The sequence below is a fragment of the Diadema antillarum genome, unplaced genomic scaffold, assembly GCF_040938485.1.
Source record: "Diadema antillarum isolate AM-2024a unplaced genomic scaffold, OU_Dant_1.0 scf00000197, whole genome shotgun sequence".
In the NCBI taxonomy this organism is placed as follows: Eukaryota; Metazoa; Echinodermata; class Echinoidea; order Diadematoida; family Diadematidae; genus Diadema; species Diadema antillarum.
Genome location: NW_027271086.1, coordinates 2165011 through 2184190, shown reverse-complemented (window position 1 = coordinate 2184190; position 19180 = coordinate 2165011). Strand labels below are relative to the sequence as shown.

The following is a 19180-nucleotide window of genomic DNA, read 5'->3' as shown; positions in this document are numbered from 1 at the left end:
TAATTATAACTCTCCGGATGATGATGAAGGGGTGTCATCTATTTCTGGAGTAATGCGATTTCCCCCCACCCCTACCCCCTTTTTACCAGCACTTGCATGCCTCCCCCCCCCCCCCTCCCCATGGCTAGCTATCTCCTCCCTTTTGCATATACAATATTTAATGTAGCAGGAAACATGTGTACTAAATAGGAGAGAGAGAGAGGGCAAGAAAGCAAGAGAGACTACATGTGCGTGTGTGTATGAGTGAGTGTGTTTGTGTGTTTACATGAACTAGCCCCATGACGGGGAAGTCACTAAATTTAGAGTGCCGTGGCCGCCGAAAATAGAAAAGCGGGGTCTTGAATTGGCCAGCTGGGCTCATGTCCACAGTTGTGCTGGGCTGCGGAGACTATGTTTTATTCCTATCTCTGTCTCCCCTGGCACCGGATGCCAAGCCACATGGTACCAGCAGCAAGTTTTAATCTCCTTGCAACATTCATTTCATAATTCCTTCCTTCCGAAGAAAGGGACAGATTTCTGAGCAGGCATCACGAGGCCGACACAAATTACCGAGGGAGGTAAAAAAAAAAAAAAAAAATCACTTTGTGTTTCGCTGGCCATTTCAGAGAGTCATATTTCAAAGTATACATCGATATGCTTTTCCACAACCTTAAGACATGCGGCTTGTGCCTACTGCAAAGGTTGAGGAATCTGCCGCCTCTGTATGTTGAGCTTTGTCAAAGCAAGTCATTTGATCTAAAAAATGGCACTTCATAAATCAGCACTGACGCACTGAGATTGTGCTATCTGTGTGCGGTATACCTTGCACACCGACTTGAAATCGATGCAAGAAAAGCAAAGGGCTTCCGACTCCGACAAAGCTCCACAAGACACAAGCACTAGATGTGCTTTCATTTGAGAAATACACAGTACCCCCACGCTGATTTTGCTCCATCAGACAAATAGAGAGATGTTGCGTCGAGCTTCGATTTTTCAATGTTAGTCCTTAATGGCTAAATTCAATACGATCTAATGCAGGCTAAGAACCTCAAGGATCAAGCATCTATAGATCATCATCTAAAGATTGAATATCAAAGCCATTATAGTTCCTGTCTGTCGACAAAAGAGACGGTTAGTATTACTTCCCTTCCTTTGAAACAGGTCCAGAGTGGCAGATTTACTACCGGTACACCTATGTCTACATGAACACAATGCTTTTTATGGAGTCATGCACAACTGATGTATCATTTGCTATCCCAAAATTCTGCAATTCCCCCCCCCCCCCATCTCATGATATGGGGGGGGGGGGGGGAGGGGATAGCCTAATTTTATGACTTTGCTTTCTTTTCTTTTCCCGCAATTGACATTTTAATCGACTTCGACCCTTCCTCCTCTAGGAATCAGGAGCTAAAGCGGATGATTTCGCAGACTTGTCGCTGCTCTTGGGAGACACGACAGTTACTCACATGTAAACTCTGTCAACTCTGTAACGACTATCACTGAAGACCTGCCAACAGCCAATACCAGTAATAATCCCAAGACCAATTTCTTTTGCTTCGTAGAAACGGTTTCCAAGCTGAAACATCATTTTTTCAAAATTCCTGTTATTGTAGTCTTGGCAGTCTGTCACACTGTCATGTCTTCAGCTTTCCAGAGCGCCCTCCCCAATGGCAACAAAATGGTTAACCATGTCTTATCATTATGTCATAAGCAATACTACAATAAAAGAGCCATTCCATAACAAAATGTCATGCAAGTCCAACATAATCCTTTTTTGCTCATCACAAACCATTACGTCAGTGCTTTATGTGTATCAAAATGAATTAAATCTACGTTCCATTGAACACTTCGGCCCAGTTCGCTATTATGGGGTTTTCTGTAAAAGGTCATGGGTCATGTTGGAAGATCACATTTCTATAATTTGCCAGATGCTGGATGCAACTTGGCATCAGCCTTGCTTACGTTCACTTCGATTGGATCACAAAATATCTGACCTTGGCTGCAAGTCACAAAAACGATGACACATACAATTTTGAAAACAAAACAAAACAAAACAAAGCAAAATCTTATTACCTATTCACCCAGATTTTGGATCATTTGCTGAACCGACACAAAAGAAAAACAGAAGCTTTTCTGGATCATGGCCGCACACAAAACGTTACGACACAGCGACTAAAACCTTTACGAGTTTTTAATCCTCTCGTTCAAGCTGATACCCTCCTTTTGCAACAGTAATATCCTTCAGAAACTTTGTGTCGTAATGTGTACCCTGCTTCCACATACATGTTGCCTTGAAATGCGTATTTATTGGCTCTTTTCGACTTACAACAACCATTCATTCAGAATTTTTTTTTGGAGGCCGTCCTTGGTAGGAGAATGCAGGGCTGCAAACATTCACCGACTGAAATCAGGGAGACTCCACAGAGCAATCGCGGAGAAACTTGCTTTTAATTATAATTCATGCATTTCACATGGCAAAACACTTCCAGATTCAGGGAGATTTAAAAGTGCACCAATACCCTGAGTATTATGTTTGCTGTAGTTGTAAAATATACTTGAGACATGCCCTCTGCAAAATATTTTTTTTTCTCACGCCGATTTTCATTTCTTTTTCTTTTTTTTTTTTTTGGGGGGGGGGGGTGTAAATGTAAATTTTAGAGAGTTAACAGAAACAAAATCGACTTCAAATAGACTAGTGGATCACCCAATGCTTTTGATTGAACCATCGCGATATCGATACTTTTTCCAAACTACAATTGTACGTCTTGAACAATCATGATATAATGCAATGCGTACACGAGATCAGCTAACCGATCAACATGGAATCCTGATATTATTAGTAAAAATGTATGCATATAGCTTGAACACGCACACATCAGTCAGTACCGGCGCTCATGGAGCAGAACGTGCAGAGGTATTTTGACAATACTCACCAAGTTCACACAGTGTGGCCACGCAGGCATTCCTCATCCGATCTCGCTCCTTCTCCCCGTTGTTGCTAATGGCGACGAGCACATGGACCAGCGACAGTGGGCAGTATGCTGGCGCTACTGTCAGTATCTGAAGAATGCAGGGTGGCATAAAATGAGATAGAACAAAGGCACTTTTAAAAAACAAAAAGATGTGAGAAAAATGGAGGCCTGACAGACAAAAGTATTTTATATGTCGAGAATTCAGGACTTATATCTCTCTAATAAATCTGTACTTACCCAGCAACATCCTTCTTGAAAATATTCCTAAATCCCTATGTTGTAATGCTCTATTAACTGATTCAGGATATCAAATGTAGTTTGATAATCTGTATTACACCTTCTCTTTGTGAACCCCCCCCCCCCCTCCCCCCACAATTACAATAAAAGGGGCTGGGTGGGGGAATGTGCATGAATTATTGTGATAAGAGGGAACCATATAATGCCATGTGCTACAATGAGAAATCAATCCTTCTTTTGTTTTTTTTTCCTTTTGATTAAAAGCCTTTGTTATATTAACTGGGTAGGATGCCATGAGGTACAGTAACTGTATTTCCCTTCCAGGACTCTGAGGGAAAAAAAACCAGAAGATATATATCGCCCTCAGAGCTTTCTAGCTTGTTTGCTTGTTTGTTGGTTTATTTTGTGACATTCCATTGCGATGCTACCCCAATGAACATAAACTTGAGATTAAGTACAAAACTTTAATTTGAAATTTTATAAATGCAAATGATGCACTACATATATATGCTGTGGACTTACGTTACCACTGGGTAGAATGGAAACTACGTCAAATACTTACGTGAACAATTGTTGGAAACATGACATGGAAAAAAAAAACCTTTAATTTGTTTAAACGACAATGTCAACAAACAAGAACGGAAGGTAATACTGCAGAATCACGGGCAGAGCTTCATGTAGTATGTATAACCTTGCTTTGATTCAGAACATGAAATCCACAGTCACCTGGATTTCTAGTAAGGCCACACAGCAAATGAATTCAACTCAAATTCAACTTGCTGTGAGTTTTATACTTATAACACCAGTGACAAAAATCTAAATGATGCTGTACACAAAAATCAGGATATTTCACTATGAATATATCAAATAAACAAGAAATTTCATGGTGGAATTTCAAGAGAAGCAGTGCGCAAAGAGAGGAACATACACTTTATATGTCAATGTACAGTGTAAATGTTAACATTGATCTAAAAAAAAGAAAACAAAGAAGAAACATAGAAATCATAATGGTAAATCCAAAGTGACAAGAATTTCAACAGCATGAAAGATGAACAAAACAAAAAAAGCCATAGGGGAAAAAACCCCTAATAACAACGTGCACAGCTTCATTATGACACTATCAACAATCAGTTCACTTCATATAGCGAACTGCTTTGATTTTCCTTTCAACTGACATCACCTAAGTAGAAATTTCACATGATTTCATGTGCCTTACCTTTAAAGTCCTAATAAAATGAACTATTCCACAAATGAATAGTAAAAAAAAAAAAAAATGTAGGCTGCAAAAAAAAAACAAATCTAAAACAAAACATTTTCACATTGCACTTAACACCCACTTAGGGTGGGCGGAGCCACTATCGATACTTTGTAGTATCTTGCTTTGCTCCTGAAGTGTTTTGGTGTTATTTAAAAGTAGCCTGGGCTGTCTCAGCAAAGTTCATGGGCAAAATGGGTCAAATCTAAACATGACTACCTGCCAGGTGTGTGATCTACAAATGTATAGTACACCAAGAACTGCATGGACAAAATGGCGGGATGTTGATCATGATCTGAATACCAACATTTTTTTTATGCTTATTCAGACAGAGAGAAATATCCCACTAATTGCCGATCGCGACAATTCATCAACCAAACTGCGCATGCCTGAATTCTACCGAAATGATGGCCCTTGCCTGTGTGTTCATGTGATGTTCAGATGTGTGTTTTGGAATAATGGGATGACATATTATATCTCAAGATAATTTGCACAAGCTTTCACTCGCCACGATGCAAATCACTGTGCTACTTCTCCAATCATCCTCACCGGGCACCTTTACCCTGCATACACATACAATGTATCTCATCTGTACCCATATACTTACAGCTGTGCTGTGAACTTTTGAGTTTAATTCTGCATAGATTCTGGGGGGTGTTTCATAAAGCTGTTCGTAAAGTTACGAACGACTTACGAGTGACTGGTGATCAGTTACTGTGCTGAATTATGAAAATTCTGATAAGCATAGCACATCAGAACTGATCACCAGTCGCTGGTAAGTTTGTTCGAATCTTTACGAACAGCTTTATGAAACAGGGCCCTGGTTGAAAGTTTCTACTGTTTACAAATTAGTCTGCAAGAAGCAGTAGCCCTTCATAAAGTAAAGGATTTACTGAAAAATGGTGAATGGTTTCGGAGCAGTTGATTTGTAATAAAACAGTTGAGAATCTGGTGAACATGATGCAACCGAAACTTTATCTTCTGAAACAGCTTTATATATTTGTACAACTATGGAAGGGATGTGAGCAGCACCAAGACATACTGGCACTGTTTAGTGAGTCTGCAATATTTATTTTTGGCAGCTGCAACGTCCTGCTCGTAATTAACCAGTGTCTAGTTTTCATTCCACACGAACCATTGTCACAGTGAACTGTGACGTGGAATTCGAGGAAGAAATCGTGTACCATCCCCACACAAATCCCCTCCCATATGTGTTTGTCGAGTAGTTTCAATCTCGGGAAAACATGCAAGGGTGGGGGGGGGGGGGGATGAAATAAATGGGTCAACAGATCCTCTACTTTGAGTTCACTGCCAGGTTAATGTTATTAATGTCATCATACCATTCCAGAGTCCACAATAAAACTGATGCTACATCGTGAGTTGTTTGATACCCCATTTTAATACAGGAGTGCTCCTGAAGCATTCAAAACTCTGTACACAATACAATGCAATCAGATCATTTATATCGCGCTCTTACACAGTCAATGACTGGTTTCACAGCACTTCACAACAAAATTCAGTCACAGATTAGCATTAAAGTCTTAAGATTCTTCTTGAAGACATCACAGAATGGGGAAATGTGGAAAAACCATGGTAGATGTATGAACAGATAATCGAGCCCTGAAGCATTCTAAAAAGTTATGCCCCTCTGGAGGCTAGGTTCAGGAGCGCTCCTGAAGCACTCTAAAACTTTGTATCGGTCATCACCAACATTTAGAGTGCTCTGGAAGTGGTATGCAGCACTCTGCTGTGCATACATTTTACATGTTAGAACTTCTTGCACACATGTAGGTCATTGTGACAAGAATCACACGTACTGTAGGGCTCACACGGGTAAATAATTCCCCAAAGAGACGTGTGTTAAAATTCAAATTTCAAAAAATTCTGTAAAATAGCTGGGAGAAATGAGGTGTTTCATCTTCACTAACCTGGATAAGTGAGATATACCCTTTCATCCATCAAATTTCCAGGGTGGGTTTTTCGGCTCAAATTCTGTCCAAGGGTCCGCAAAGCCGGACTACGAGTTCTTTTCACTCAAAAAATCACCTTTTTTCTGTACATGCAGCCAATGAAATATAGTCCCCTCAAATTCCATCAGAAAAGCTTTCATCTTCCAACCAAAATGCAGTTTGTAGAGGAATTCATACTCAATATCTGCAGCCATTCAGTTTTACGCCAAACTGCATTAATGATTTTTTATTAATTTTTTTCTTCATTTATTTTGGTATCTTTGGTACGAATTTGTGAAGGAGTCTGGGACATTCCATTTTATTTACAGGTGTGAGCCCTGTAATGTCCCTCTCGCCACTATGTTTGTGGTCCTGGCTAACAGTGATTTTCAGGTATGAACAATCTCAGGGGACCATAAGTCAAGGTGCTTCAGGAGCGCTCCCGTGCCCAACTTAGACCTAAAACATTTACCCCCACCTATGCGACAATTCCAAGAGTTGCCACACCTGCTTTCATCTGCACAGAGTTCAGGGTGAAACTAGGAAAACAACAGCATAGATCTGGGGCAGCATGTGATACGGTAAATACAGTAGCCCTCATGGACTTGCTTGGAAATAAGTTTCAGATTTGAGACAAGTGTCAAGATAAAAAGAGAGAGAGAGAGAATGTCTTTGCCATTGCTATGATCACGATACATTACAGTTGTTGGGTGGATGGGTGTATGGGGGGGGGGGGTGGTACATTATGTAGTAGATAGCTAGGCTTAAACTGCCCACTACAAACTCTGAGAAACAGTAATTTTTTCATAGCCTATTTCTTCATAACAATGTATGATGGGGACCACATATAACACAGTCATCTATCAGAAAGGCAGTCATCCTAAGGTTCCTGTATAAAGGCAAGAACATCTGTACACTTTTGTATCAGACAGGAAGCAAATGGGTGTACAATGTATTTCCCAACAAAGATAAATTCCATATCTGGACCCGAACCCGAGTCTGGACTGAGCAATGTTGTGTGTAAGCATACCGTCCCCTCTAGCAAGAGGCAAAACACTCTGTCCCTCGGATAGGACATAAAATGGAGGTCCCGTGTATGAGAGAGTAACAACTCATGCACGTAAAAGATCCCGCTTCATTCATTCATCGCAAAGAGCGGGGCGTTTAACCCGGTGAAGCGGTCCCACCTCACACCCAACTGGACCCCATGGAAGACCAGCTTAACGTAGCTGAATATGGGCTATCCAGCCATCTTCTCAGATGGAAATGAACAAGCAATATCTCTATTTCCTCATCTATCTTGCTCATTCATTTGTACTCATTCATTTGTACACCCATGTAATTTGTCACATGAACTTTACAACACTAATGTCTGGTATGTGGCTCAAACGTCAAGTACAGGCTGTATGTCACAACCTCATTTTTACAGTTTTGTCACACTTATGTACTCTTGTTTATCACAATTTGTTCAAATATTTGTTGTACCTTTGTTGCCACTGTCTTCGTTTCATTCGAATTACCATGCAACATGACAATCAAAATGAGTTTATCATAATCTATTATGATAGTAATGATGCTAGTTCATAATGAAATTAATATCATTGTTATCATATCGATAATAATGATAAAAATAGATAAAGGAAAAAGACAAGACAAAAAATTAAATAATGATAGTGATTATAGAAACAATATCATTGAAAGCGATCAAGAATTGAGAACAATGATGAAACGTGACTGACCAGCTCAAAACCCACAAAAAGTAGGGCAAAATGAATTTCCACTTTTCTACATCATAGCTGAAAAGAGTATTAAAGGGGTAGTACAGTTTTGGTGGAGATGAGAATTGGGTTTTTAACTTTTTGCGAGATACCAAGAAAACACTTACGATATAGTACAGAACATACCGTTTTAAGAGGAATTCAAAGTTCATTTGACGAAAATCGGGTTTGGAATGACTGAAACATCAAAAAACAAAGTAAAACAAAGCGACCGTAATAAAGTGTGGGTCCCACACTTTATTACAATCGCTCTTTTTTGATATCTCAGCCATTTCAAAACCAATTTTCATCAAATAAACGTTGAATTCCTCAAAGAATTACATGCTCTTTCACATTTTATAAGAGGTTTCTCATTATCTTACCAAAGAATGTTAGAAACCTGAAATTAGGTCTCAACCATAACTGTGCAATCCCTTTAAGCTATAAGCTATTAAATGATATGCAACTTGTTGAAATTGGAGTATTCTTGCCCATTCAAAAAATCATTGAAATAAGGGAGAGTTACGAGGTGCAGTTTCATAGAAAATGGGAGAAAAGTAGATTTGAAGATTAGTGTCACTCAGGCGTGCTGTGGAGAAGTATCAATGGAAGCATGATCTATTGCACAGTGAAAGCAGTACTTGTCAAAAAAGAAAAAAAAAATACTGTCTAGAAAAAAACTGCTAATATACGAATCTAAATTTGAGTGTTGTTTTAAGCCACCAAATTTTGACAGTAGGCAGAGAAAATATTACTCTCCAAGATGAGACAAACTTAAAAGATTTGAATTGGTCAACACAAGTGACATATTTTGGCCCATTACAGAGAATCCTAATCTGCAACTTTTAGTGGGTTTTGAGCTGGGTAGCCCAGGGTTCGAAATTGGCGATGGTCCGCTGGCCATTGGTCACCCAAAGTCACGTCGGACTAGTTAAAAATCATAAAATTCTGAAGTTACTAGTCCGTCTGGCTAGCCAAAATATTGCGTCAGTGTAAAAATTGATTCTAAGTAGTCCGCCTGGCTAGTTAAAAAAAAGTTAAGTGTGACCCCTGTAGCCACAAATGATTCTATCCCTCTTTCTGTAGTTTCAAGCATTAAAAGTGGGAAAAGAATGGAGAAAGTTTTTTTTTATTTTCCCTTCACGATTCGATTTGAACTCACCCGCCGGATGAATCGCAGCGCCTGGATGCGCTCCACGTCGTTCTGCTGGCAGATGTCCAGGGAGCGGACCAGGAGGCGGTCCACGTGTAGCGCCACCATCGCCTGCACCGCCGACTCATCCTGGATCAGGTGGCGCAAGGCCCGCACCCCGGCCCCGCGCACCTCCTTGGACGGGTGCACCAGTGCCAGCCGCAAACTATTTTGAGGGTGAGAAATTGGGAGAAGGAGTGGAGGAGTTTTAGATCATATTCAAAAATATCGTTACATAGTGATATGAATTGTTTACAAGAGCTCTATGAGAGGTACTGTTTTAGCACTATTTGCTCAAAATTGGAGACTTCAATTTAATAGCAAAATTTACAAGAAAACCTGGGACTTTAAATAATTATCTCATATGTTAAAGGCCTTTATAGAATATGTTTGTGTGTGTGTGTTGTGCTTATGTGTGTGTTAAGAAAAAGGGAGAAAGATGAATTTCATTACCATGAGTCAGAGTAACGTTTGGCAAGTACTTCTCTCATCGACTGCATCAAGTTCATGTGATTTACATCTTTTTACAGACTCAAGTTATGGATCACAAGATATAGAAATAGATGATACATTTAAATTGTTCATTAAAAAAATATATATACATCTTAATATAATATTCCAGACTAATGATTGCATAGTCAACTGACAAATATTTCCCATTTAAAACTGTTGTTTGCCAAGTTGGCCCAAGAGTTTAAAGATGGTGGAGCAATATCCTACAAGTATACTCAGTATTTTCATTTTGACAAATGACAAGTTATTTCCACCAAACATAGCTGGTGCAATAGTACCATCAACAACCAAAACAATTACAATTGTACTTATGTGAGATATAAGCTACAACTGAAAAATGAGAATCAAGGAACATATCAAAGTACTCTCAGCAACATTTATCCCCCTTATACCACAGTTCACTAGAGGACATCACACTGAGTTCACACCAATGTTCTTATCAATAGACATTAACTACAACATAAAATCTTCATCAAGTTGGCAAATAGGACTTCACTCCTACATTAAACCACCCCAAGCTCTGCAGAGACTATGGATTGAAAATCCAAAGATCAACTACAAAGGGCTTGGATCAGTGGCAAGTACAAATTATAATGTTTGTCTGTATTCCAATAAGAGTGACATGCCACCTTATTGTATAAAAACAGAAGTCAACTCCAATGATTAGAGAAGAATCAACTAACAAAACAAGAAATGCAGGATTTTTGTTAAAAACCAGATAAAGAAAAATAGACAGCCATAAAATTGTAGAGTTTTTTTTAATGTTTTCATGAATCATGAATGTGTTTGCATTGTGCAGTTAAAGGGAAATGCACAGTTTACACAATCACTTCTATGCAGCAGTGACAAAACAGGGATTATATTGTTTTAAGAAGTCACACACCTGTGCTACAACTTTATCTTCTGTAAGAATCTCTCTGAAGATGACATTCCAACTAATTATAAAAATCCATTATATAGTTCAGTGAAAGAACAGCACATGCATTCAAGAAAAAACACACAATTACAATGTAAGACCAACTGAAGAAACCTCTCAAATGTCAATTACTGTAGCTACACACAGATGAATGCAAAACAACAAGACTCTCAGCCCAAATGAACACCTAGAATAGCAACAAAACCAAAAACAAACTCTGGGAAGAGAAAACAACCGATGTATGATATACATTGTGCATATTCCACAGGATTCAAAGAGGAGAAAAAAACAACAACAACTGCTTCCAGCCAGATGGAATGTCAAGACTTCGTATGTAAAGTGCTGAAGGAATGCAATGAACAAGACAACAACACGCATTGATTGATCGATCACAGGAATGCCAGTAACCCACCACATGATGCTATTTATACACACACACATTTACACAAACATAAACACATGCATACAGTGTGGTTGATTGTCCCACCAAGAATACACCTGTTCCAAAAAGGCAACATCCTGTCTCTCTTTTGTCTTCAATTCTCCAACCGCTTTGTTATTCCTCCCTCAGAATGCTACTTAAAATGTCATACCACACCTTGTTCAAAAGAGTACATTTAAAAGGATGGTATAGTATTGGTAAAGATGAGGATTGGGCTATTAACTTTTTGCAAGATATCACAAAACCACTTGTGAAATAGTACAGAGCATACAATTCTAAGAGGAATTCAAAGTTTATTTGATGAAAATCGGTCTTAGAATGGCTGAGACATCCAAAAACAAGGTAAAACAATGCGATCATAATAAAAGGTGGGTCCAACTTTTTTATTAGAATTGCTCTATATTGGGCATCTCAGCCATTTCAAAACCAATTTTAATCAAACAAACATTGAATTTCTCTTGGAATTACATGTTCTTTCATATGTCCTAAGAAGTTTCTCATTATCTCACCCAAAAATCTTAGAAACCTGAAGTTAAGTCTCAACAAAAACTACTGTATTCGCCGAATATCTCGCAAGGTTTTTATTTTCACGAATTTCGCGAGTCAGCTGCTATTCGCGAAATTAAAGACACGCGAAAATATTGACTCTAATGCCGATATGAACGTGACGTATGCGTATACATTTCTCAATTCAGTACAGGACTCCACGATCGCGAATTTAACCACTCGCGAAATTGTCGGGAAGTCCCGATTCACGAAAATTTAAACTTGCGAAATATAGGGCATATACAGTATATGTGACCGTGCATCACAAAACAAACAAAAAGTCGCACGCACTGATTTTGTGTGAGGACTGAAAATAGGTGAACTGGGTCAGCCTAGCCAATCTTGACTTTTTCTGAAAGAGAAAGTCTTCATCTGCAGTATGCCAAAATTTGGGATCATAAAACGAACAGGAAAGTGTGCTTTTTAGCAGTTTATCTCGAACGCTTTTTAAAGAATAGTGTGATTAGATGTGTCTTTAGAGTCCCCTTTTCATTTCTTGAAAAACCATGTACACACTTTTAATTTTCAACTCAAATAACTTTAGAAAGGATGATGCTGCTGCTTTGAAAGTTGGCATTAAGCATGGACAGAATGTGTCAATAAAGCATGCTCAATTTCAACTTAATCTGATAATCCCTTCATTGTTGTTACTCCAGTGGTTTAAATCCTGATTTTTTGTCCCATTCATTGCACAGCTAGCATGGCTTGGTAAAGATTAAAGGGATAGTACAGTATTGGTGGAGATGAAAATTGGGCTTTTAACTTTTTGTGAGATACCAAGAAAACCTTTATGAAATAGTACAGAGCATACCATTTTAAGAGGAATTCAAAGTTTATTTGAAGAAAATCAGGTTTGGAATGACTGAAACATCCAAAAACAAAGTAAAACAAAGCAACCATAATAAAGTGTGGGTCCCACACTTTATTGGAATCGCTCTGTTTTGGATATCTCAGCCATTTCAATACCAATTTTCATCAAATAAAAGTTGAATTCCTCATGGAATGACATGCTCTTTCATATTTCATAGGAGGTTTCTCATTATCTCACCAAAAAATGTTAGAAACCTGAAATTACGTCTCAACCAGAACTATACGATCCCTTTAAGTGGTTGAATAGACCCTGTGCTTCAGAGCCTCTTTTCTCAGTTCACACTTTCCAGAGTGTGTGCTTTCTTTCCAATATTTAGATAGGTTAGGAGAGTCCATATGATTTGAGTTATACATCATTTTAAAGCTTAAAGTCTGCTCTTTCAGAATATGCTCTTAACTAAAAATCCATGTCTGGCAACTTTTTGTTGGTTTTGTGATGCAGGGTCACATATGATCCCATTAAAGGTCGTATATCCCCTTTTCACACATCACAAAATTTTGCATGGTTAAAGAATAATGTATTCTAACATCATGCATACAATTTTACAGTAATACATCTCAAAGTCTTAAACAAGAAAGGAAAAACTAAAAAACCAAATGTCATTTAAGAATATGCTCCCCTTTTGTACCAAGAATAACAGTAAAAATTTTCAAGGTCCGAATACATTCACTAGAAATCTTAAGTATTATTACACTCGCAATCATAAAGAATTTTCCAGATTTACTGCGAGGAATAGTCTTAATTTTGTACCTTCCTGTACAATGAATACACCAGCTCATGAAAGGAATCTCAATTTTCAGGTTGCAAAAGGGACGACATACTTTAAAGTGTTACATCTCGCCATGGTCCAGTTTACAAAAGATTTAAAGACAAACCATTTTTTTCAAGGCAGAGAAAAGAAGTTTTTATGAAAATTGGATCTATAATAAGAAAATTCTGGACTTTTAAACTGTCTTTCTTCTATTAACCTGTTGAGGACAAGCTGATTTAGCTTTAACACGCATTTACCATAGAGAGCTGCCCAATTTATACTCGGGACTAGTTTTCAACAAGTTTAAACAGTGATTTTAATTGCAGCCACATATTCATATTCGGTGAGGTGATGTTGTACATTTGTGTAAGTGTCACATCAGTCTTCTATTGGCCTTGTATGATACACAAATTTAATATAATTAATATAAATAAATATAAATAAATAATATTTAATATAATATCCACACAAAGCAATTTTCATTTATTCATTCATCAAACTTTTGTAGAGTTGCAATAACCCATTAAAGAGCGATGACATTTAATAGGGGGATACAGTAGTAGCTTAGAAATATTCCACACACAAAACAAACAAACAAACAAACAAACAAACAAACATGATTTTTGTGCAAAAGTCTTTATTTTGACACTTCCAACAATATCACAATCCCCACACTTTTGAACACAGTGTACTTGTATTATACTTGCAGCAATCAACAACTTGTTTTTTCTTTCACCATGTGCCAACAACTGCCTGTTATTACTGACCTCTAATGACCTGTGTAGAGCACTGCATGCCAACGATGTCTAATCGCTGCGGAACCACCCTCTTCTTATTCTCCGGTGAGAGAATTTCCAACAACTAACCACATTGTTTTCAGAGTGCACATGGCATTCACATGGAAAGCTTGGGATGAAGGGGGGGGGGGGGGGGAAGAAGCATCCCTCCCCCTTCATATTTGTACAATTCAAACAAAGTTTATGTCCATAGCTTGGGTCTTCATATCCGCTCGCACTTCCTGCACATTAAAGCCCTCAACTCTAATCCAGTGTGCTTCATTCACTGGTGCTGAATGGGAAGGCATAGATTATTAAAGAGGACAACCAGCTAAAAAGAAAAACTCAGAATTAAACAGACATACACATACACACACACACACACACACATGTGCAGCTGTTTTCAAGCATGTGTCGTCAAGCAAAGGCACGGTCGAGGACATTCAATTCTACGGGTTCTGAAACAAGTCTCGTATCTCCGTCAATCACACCCTCAATTCCTGGAATCACCACCAACCAGTCAAAATCCTCAAACTCCAACCTACTGTACATGGTAGTTGTATGGTTGACTCGACGTTACTGTACAAAACAATACTGGATATTCTGCATGGTACAATTTGTACATGTACACTGTATGAGAGCCTCTAGCTGTATCTTCTCAACTTACATACTTATGTGTGTAGCCTTGACTAAAAGTACACTGACACAACACATTCTAGAGTTGTGAATGGGCCAGCTACTGGCCAGGACTACTATGCAATAAAAAATCAAGATTCTGATGGCCTTGTATTGTAAAACAAACAAACAAACAAACACAAAAATAAAAAAAAACAGAAAAACAAATCTGCATCTTCTAAAAGAATCAACAAGTGTTTTGTCTGTTCCCACAATTCATGAAGCTCTAGCTGTCTTTATGTGAGAGGAAAAATTCTTGCAATTTCACTGGCTTCCCATGGCATTGCAATCTTTCCTGTTTGTATTATATTAGAGGTTTTACCATCTGCAATGCTCTTCAACCACAGCGACAAAATGAGAACAAAGTATAATCATTTTTCAAGGGAAAAGTTAGCAATTTTTGCTGCGTATACATAATGTACATTGCATTTCTATCAGTGTCAGGGAAGGCAATCATTTGGGGAATTGTTGACTTCCAAGAATATCGGCTGAAAATATAACAATGCTACTTGGCATACACTATAAAAATCATAATGACAACAACCATAATGATGAAAGAATAAGGTAATACTCTACTGTCTCATGAAGCCAGGTGAATATGATAATGATTCACAACGTTTTGACAGTGAAATCTGCTGGCCTTTGTCTAGCAAAACCATAATGATTTCAATTACAGTGATAATGGCACTAATAATGATTACAATGTCACTCGAAACAGTACACTAAAAGTCATGATTTCACGCAGTGTACAGCAACAAACGTTTTGAGTAACTGGTAAATCCAAACAATGTCATCCTGTGTTTCTGTCGATCCCAACATCGCTCACATGGCCATCATATGGTAGGGACAAAAGTGTCAATCCATTCCACAAAGTGTCAGCAAAAACATCCTCTATAAAAAGGCCCCACTTCGAATGACACAAACGGTCATGCAGAGTTACAAATGTACGGACCGCCGAAATAGTTTGACCGATTGGCCGGTCATCACTGACCTGGGATTGATAGATAGTCTGGTCTGCGATTGTCCCCTTGTCACCGGGGTTTGATCAGGTACAACCACTTCCTAGAGGAAACAATCGCCTTGACAAAGTGCATTGAGATAAACGGGTTTGTTGATGGCCATACTGCTGCGTATTGCTGCATACACCTTGTACATGAACCACTGTGCTAGGTGCGGCCAGGGAGGTGGAAGAAATCTCTCTTCCACCTCCCTGGTGTACAGCAAACCCACTTCAGTAGTTAGATTGAAATACTTTTGAGCCTGCAGTCATCTTTTTTTTTTTATCACTTTTTTTTTTTTTCATTGCACATCTTTGCACAAACTTTTCTTACAGTGATTTGTACACATGATTACCTCGAACTGCTACAAGACTGGCTACAAGTTTCCTGAGAAAAAGAAAAATGTGTACGGTATATCTCATTACAACTCTGTGCCCTTGAGAAAATATCATCATCTGGGCATTCATAACAGAATACCTACAGTTATAGATTTTTCATCTCCAAGACAGTGCTCTTTCATTGGTACTTGGTAGTCCTTGTGACAACTTCAGTGACATCTGACCACTTAATATTATCCTTGTAAAAATCTAAAGTAAACATATTAACCTGCTCGTGCTAAATTGACATTTAATGGGCAACCCTCCTACAGTATATAACTCAACTACACATGAATTAACAACTTCTAAGTAGTATATCTACTCTTTTATTTTTGTATGGTACGCAACAGAAATTAATTTATTGTGAACAAGCCCAAGTTGGCAGGTATTTAATAGAAAGAGATATGGAAATATACAAAGTGCATAAAAAATACTATAAAGTAAGGTATTTTCACACCATCAAATCTTCACGAATTGAAGCCGGCATCCTTTTTCGCTGCATGAAATTTTTGTGAATTATCACTGGCATTCAACACATATAAAGTAGACAGGAACTTTCGCATGCATTTAAATTTTGTGAGTCTTGGTTCTCGCGAAATTTGCAAAATTAGAATGCACACAAAAATTCCTTGTTTTACAGTATTATCACGAGAGCTGATGAAAAAGGGATATACTGTAAAACGAGGAATGTGCGCATGCATTTTAATTTCATGAATTTCGCGAGAGCCAAGCTTCGCGACATTAAAATGCACACTAAAGATCTCATGCATTGAATGTTAGACGCAACTAGCGAAAATTTCATGCTGTGAATATGGCCGTTGGCTCCCATTTGCGAAAATTGCATGCCACGAAAATATCGTGTTTTACAGTATACTGTAAAACGAGGAATGTTCGCATGCATTTTAATTTTGCGAGCACCAAGATTCACAAAATTAAAATGCACTCGAAAGTTCTTGTCTACACTATGTGCATTGAATGCCAGTGGCAGTTCGCGAAAATTTCATGCCGCAAAAAAGGCCGTCGGCTCCAATTCGCAAAAAATTCATGCCGCGAATATATCATGATTGACAGTATAGGAAGTAAAGGAGAGAGACAGAGAGATAGAGAGAGAGTGTAAAAGACAGAAACAGACTAAAAGAGAAATATGATTTGACAGGAGATGGCTGATATAAAGGATGCACGTAGCCACTTCATTAATTTTTGCATAAATACCACAGGATCAGGTGCATTTTTGACCAACATCTACTTTCCGTTTTACCCACGCTGCCAGCCAAAGAAAGACACTGGGTGACCACTGGCTATTATTAGCATACCGTCCGTCGGCGCTCACCGCATCTCCAATTTATCATCGTATCGTGACGCATTCCCGCTCTATCGCATTCGATCTCTCACCCGCGACGACGGCGGAAGACCATACATATATAGGCCAATATATGGGTTGTCATAACATGCTGTAAACACCGTTGACAAGACAGTGCAAGGCAACCTGGGATAGGTGTCCAATGTATCAGCGACCATAACCGAAGGTCAAATATGCCACAGCTTTTTCAAACTTTTCACATTTGGTTTTGGACGTCAGAGTCAACCTTTGCAAGTTACCATTTCTACCTTCTGACGGGGAATAATTTTGTTTGCCAACCACACTGCACATGATCTTTTTATGGTCAAACAAGATCATTAACCTTTGACATTTGGGCTCAAAAACATATTTTGAAGAAAATAGTAGAAATGCTTGGTCACAAACATCAGTAGAAACCGTTAGTCACAAACACATGATGTTCTACAGTCTACAGATAGACTGTGTGGGTTGAAGGTGGAAATGCATACTTGTACAACCATTGTAATTGGAAGTTCATCAACACACAATGTCACAAGAAATTACAGGTATGGTAGGCAGTTGCAATGTTGCCACTAACGAATCATTTCTTCCAGGAGCAGAGTCACCCTCTGATATTAAACAGGAGTTGAGACGACAACATTACCAATCAGCACAGGAGAGCTTTAATAGAGAACATACACGTAAGGAAATCACTAATTCACTGTATCAAAACAAAGTAAAAGAAAGATCAATTATAATTTTGTATGCCATACATACACACAAAGTTCATCAATAAAGATACTGATATGCTTGAATGACAAATACAGTGGGCCATTATACCAATATCCCGCATGAAAAGCACCGCACATCGCCACTGATAGCAAACATCTTGAGTCGCCCGTTAAAAGTTGCCAATTTGCAGCATGGCCACTCAAGTGAGACTGTCCCCATCCTCAAAAAAAAAAAGGTCATGTGTGAATAGAATACATGTCACGAAAACGTCTCAAGCAATATTAAAACAAGAGACCCGCGGGTCTAGCGCTCACCTGAGTATCGCAAGTTCATCTTTCACGCAGTCACTAATCTAAATTATTCACAGCTCTACCAAAATTTGACCAGGCATTCTCAAGTAGAAGATGAAAATGTACAATAAGGGCCCAATTTTTTAAAGATTCCTTAATTTGGGAATATTGGGGCCCTCTGGGGCCCTCTGGGTGGGGTGAGATCCTGACCCCCTAGGGATGCTACCTGCCAAGTTTGATGAAAATCCATCATGAGGTTTTCAGGAAGAAGATGAAAATGTACAATTCAGGCCCCCATTTGGACCTTCCCAACCAACCCCCAACCCCCCCCCTGCCCCCAAGAGGGGCGCCCCTGGATCTCCTATGAACAAACTTGAAACTACAGTCATTAATGTACTCACTCATAGTATTACCTCAGCTCTATAACTTTTGATTCTAGAGAAGATTTTTCAAGATTCCTTCATTTGGGGGGTTTGGGCCCCCCCCCCCCCCCCTGGGGGCCCCCTGGGTGGGGCATGGTGCCCATTTTAACAAATTGAGTTCCTAACCCCCTAGGCATGCTACCTGCCAAGTTTGGTGAAAATGGGTCATGGGGTTCTCAAGAAGAAGATGAAAATGTACAATTTAGGCCCCA

The 19180-nt window shown here is 38.8% G+C and overlaps 1 protein-coding gene across 1 annotated transcript in view; it reads right to left on the bottom strand.

Annotated features, from left to right (window-relative positions):
* The window catches only part of LOC139723716 (rapamycin-insensitive companion of mTOR-like), a 127103-nt gene that overhangs the window by 68120 nt on the left and 39803 nt on the right, over window positions 1-19180 (bottom strand). Inside the window, exons 5-6 of the mRNA XM_071634938.1 lie at window positions 9312-9507; window positions 2913-3039 (exon numbers count right to left, since the gene is read on the bottom strand). Of these exons, the coding sequence (XP_071491039.1) occupies window positions 2913-3039; window positions 9312-9507 (323 nt within the window). The remainder of the gene's footprint in view (window positions 1-2912; window positions 3040-9311; window positions 9508-19180) is intronic.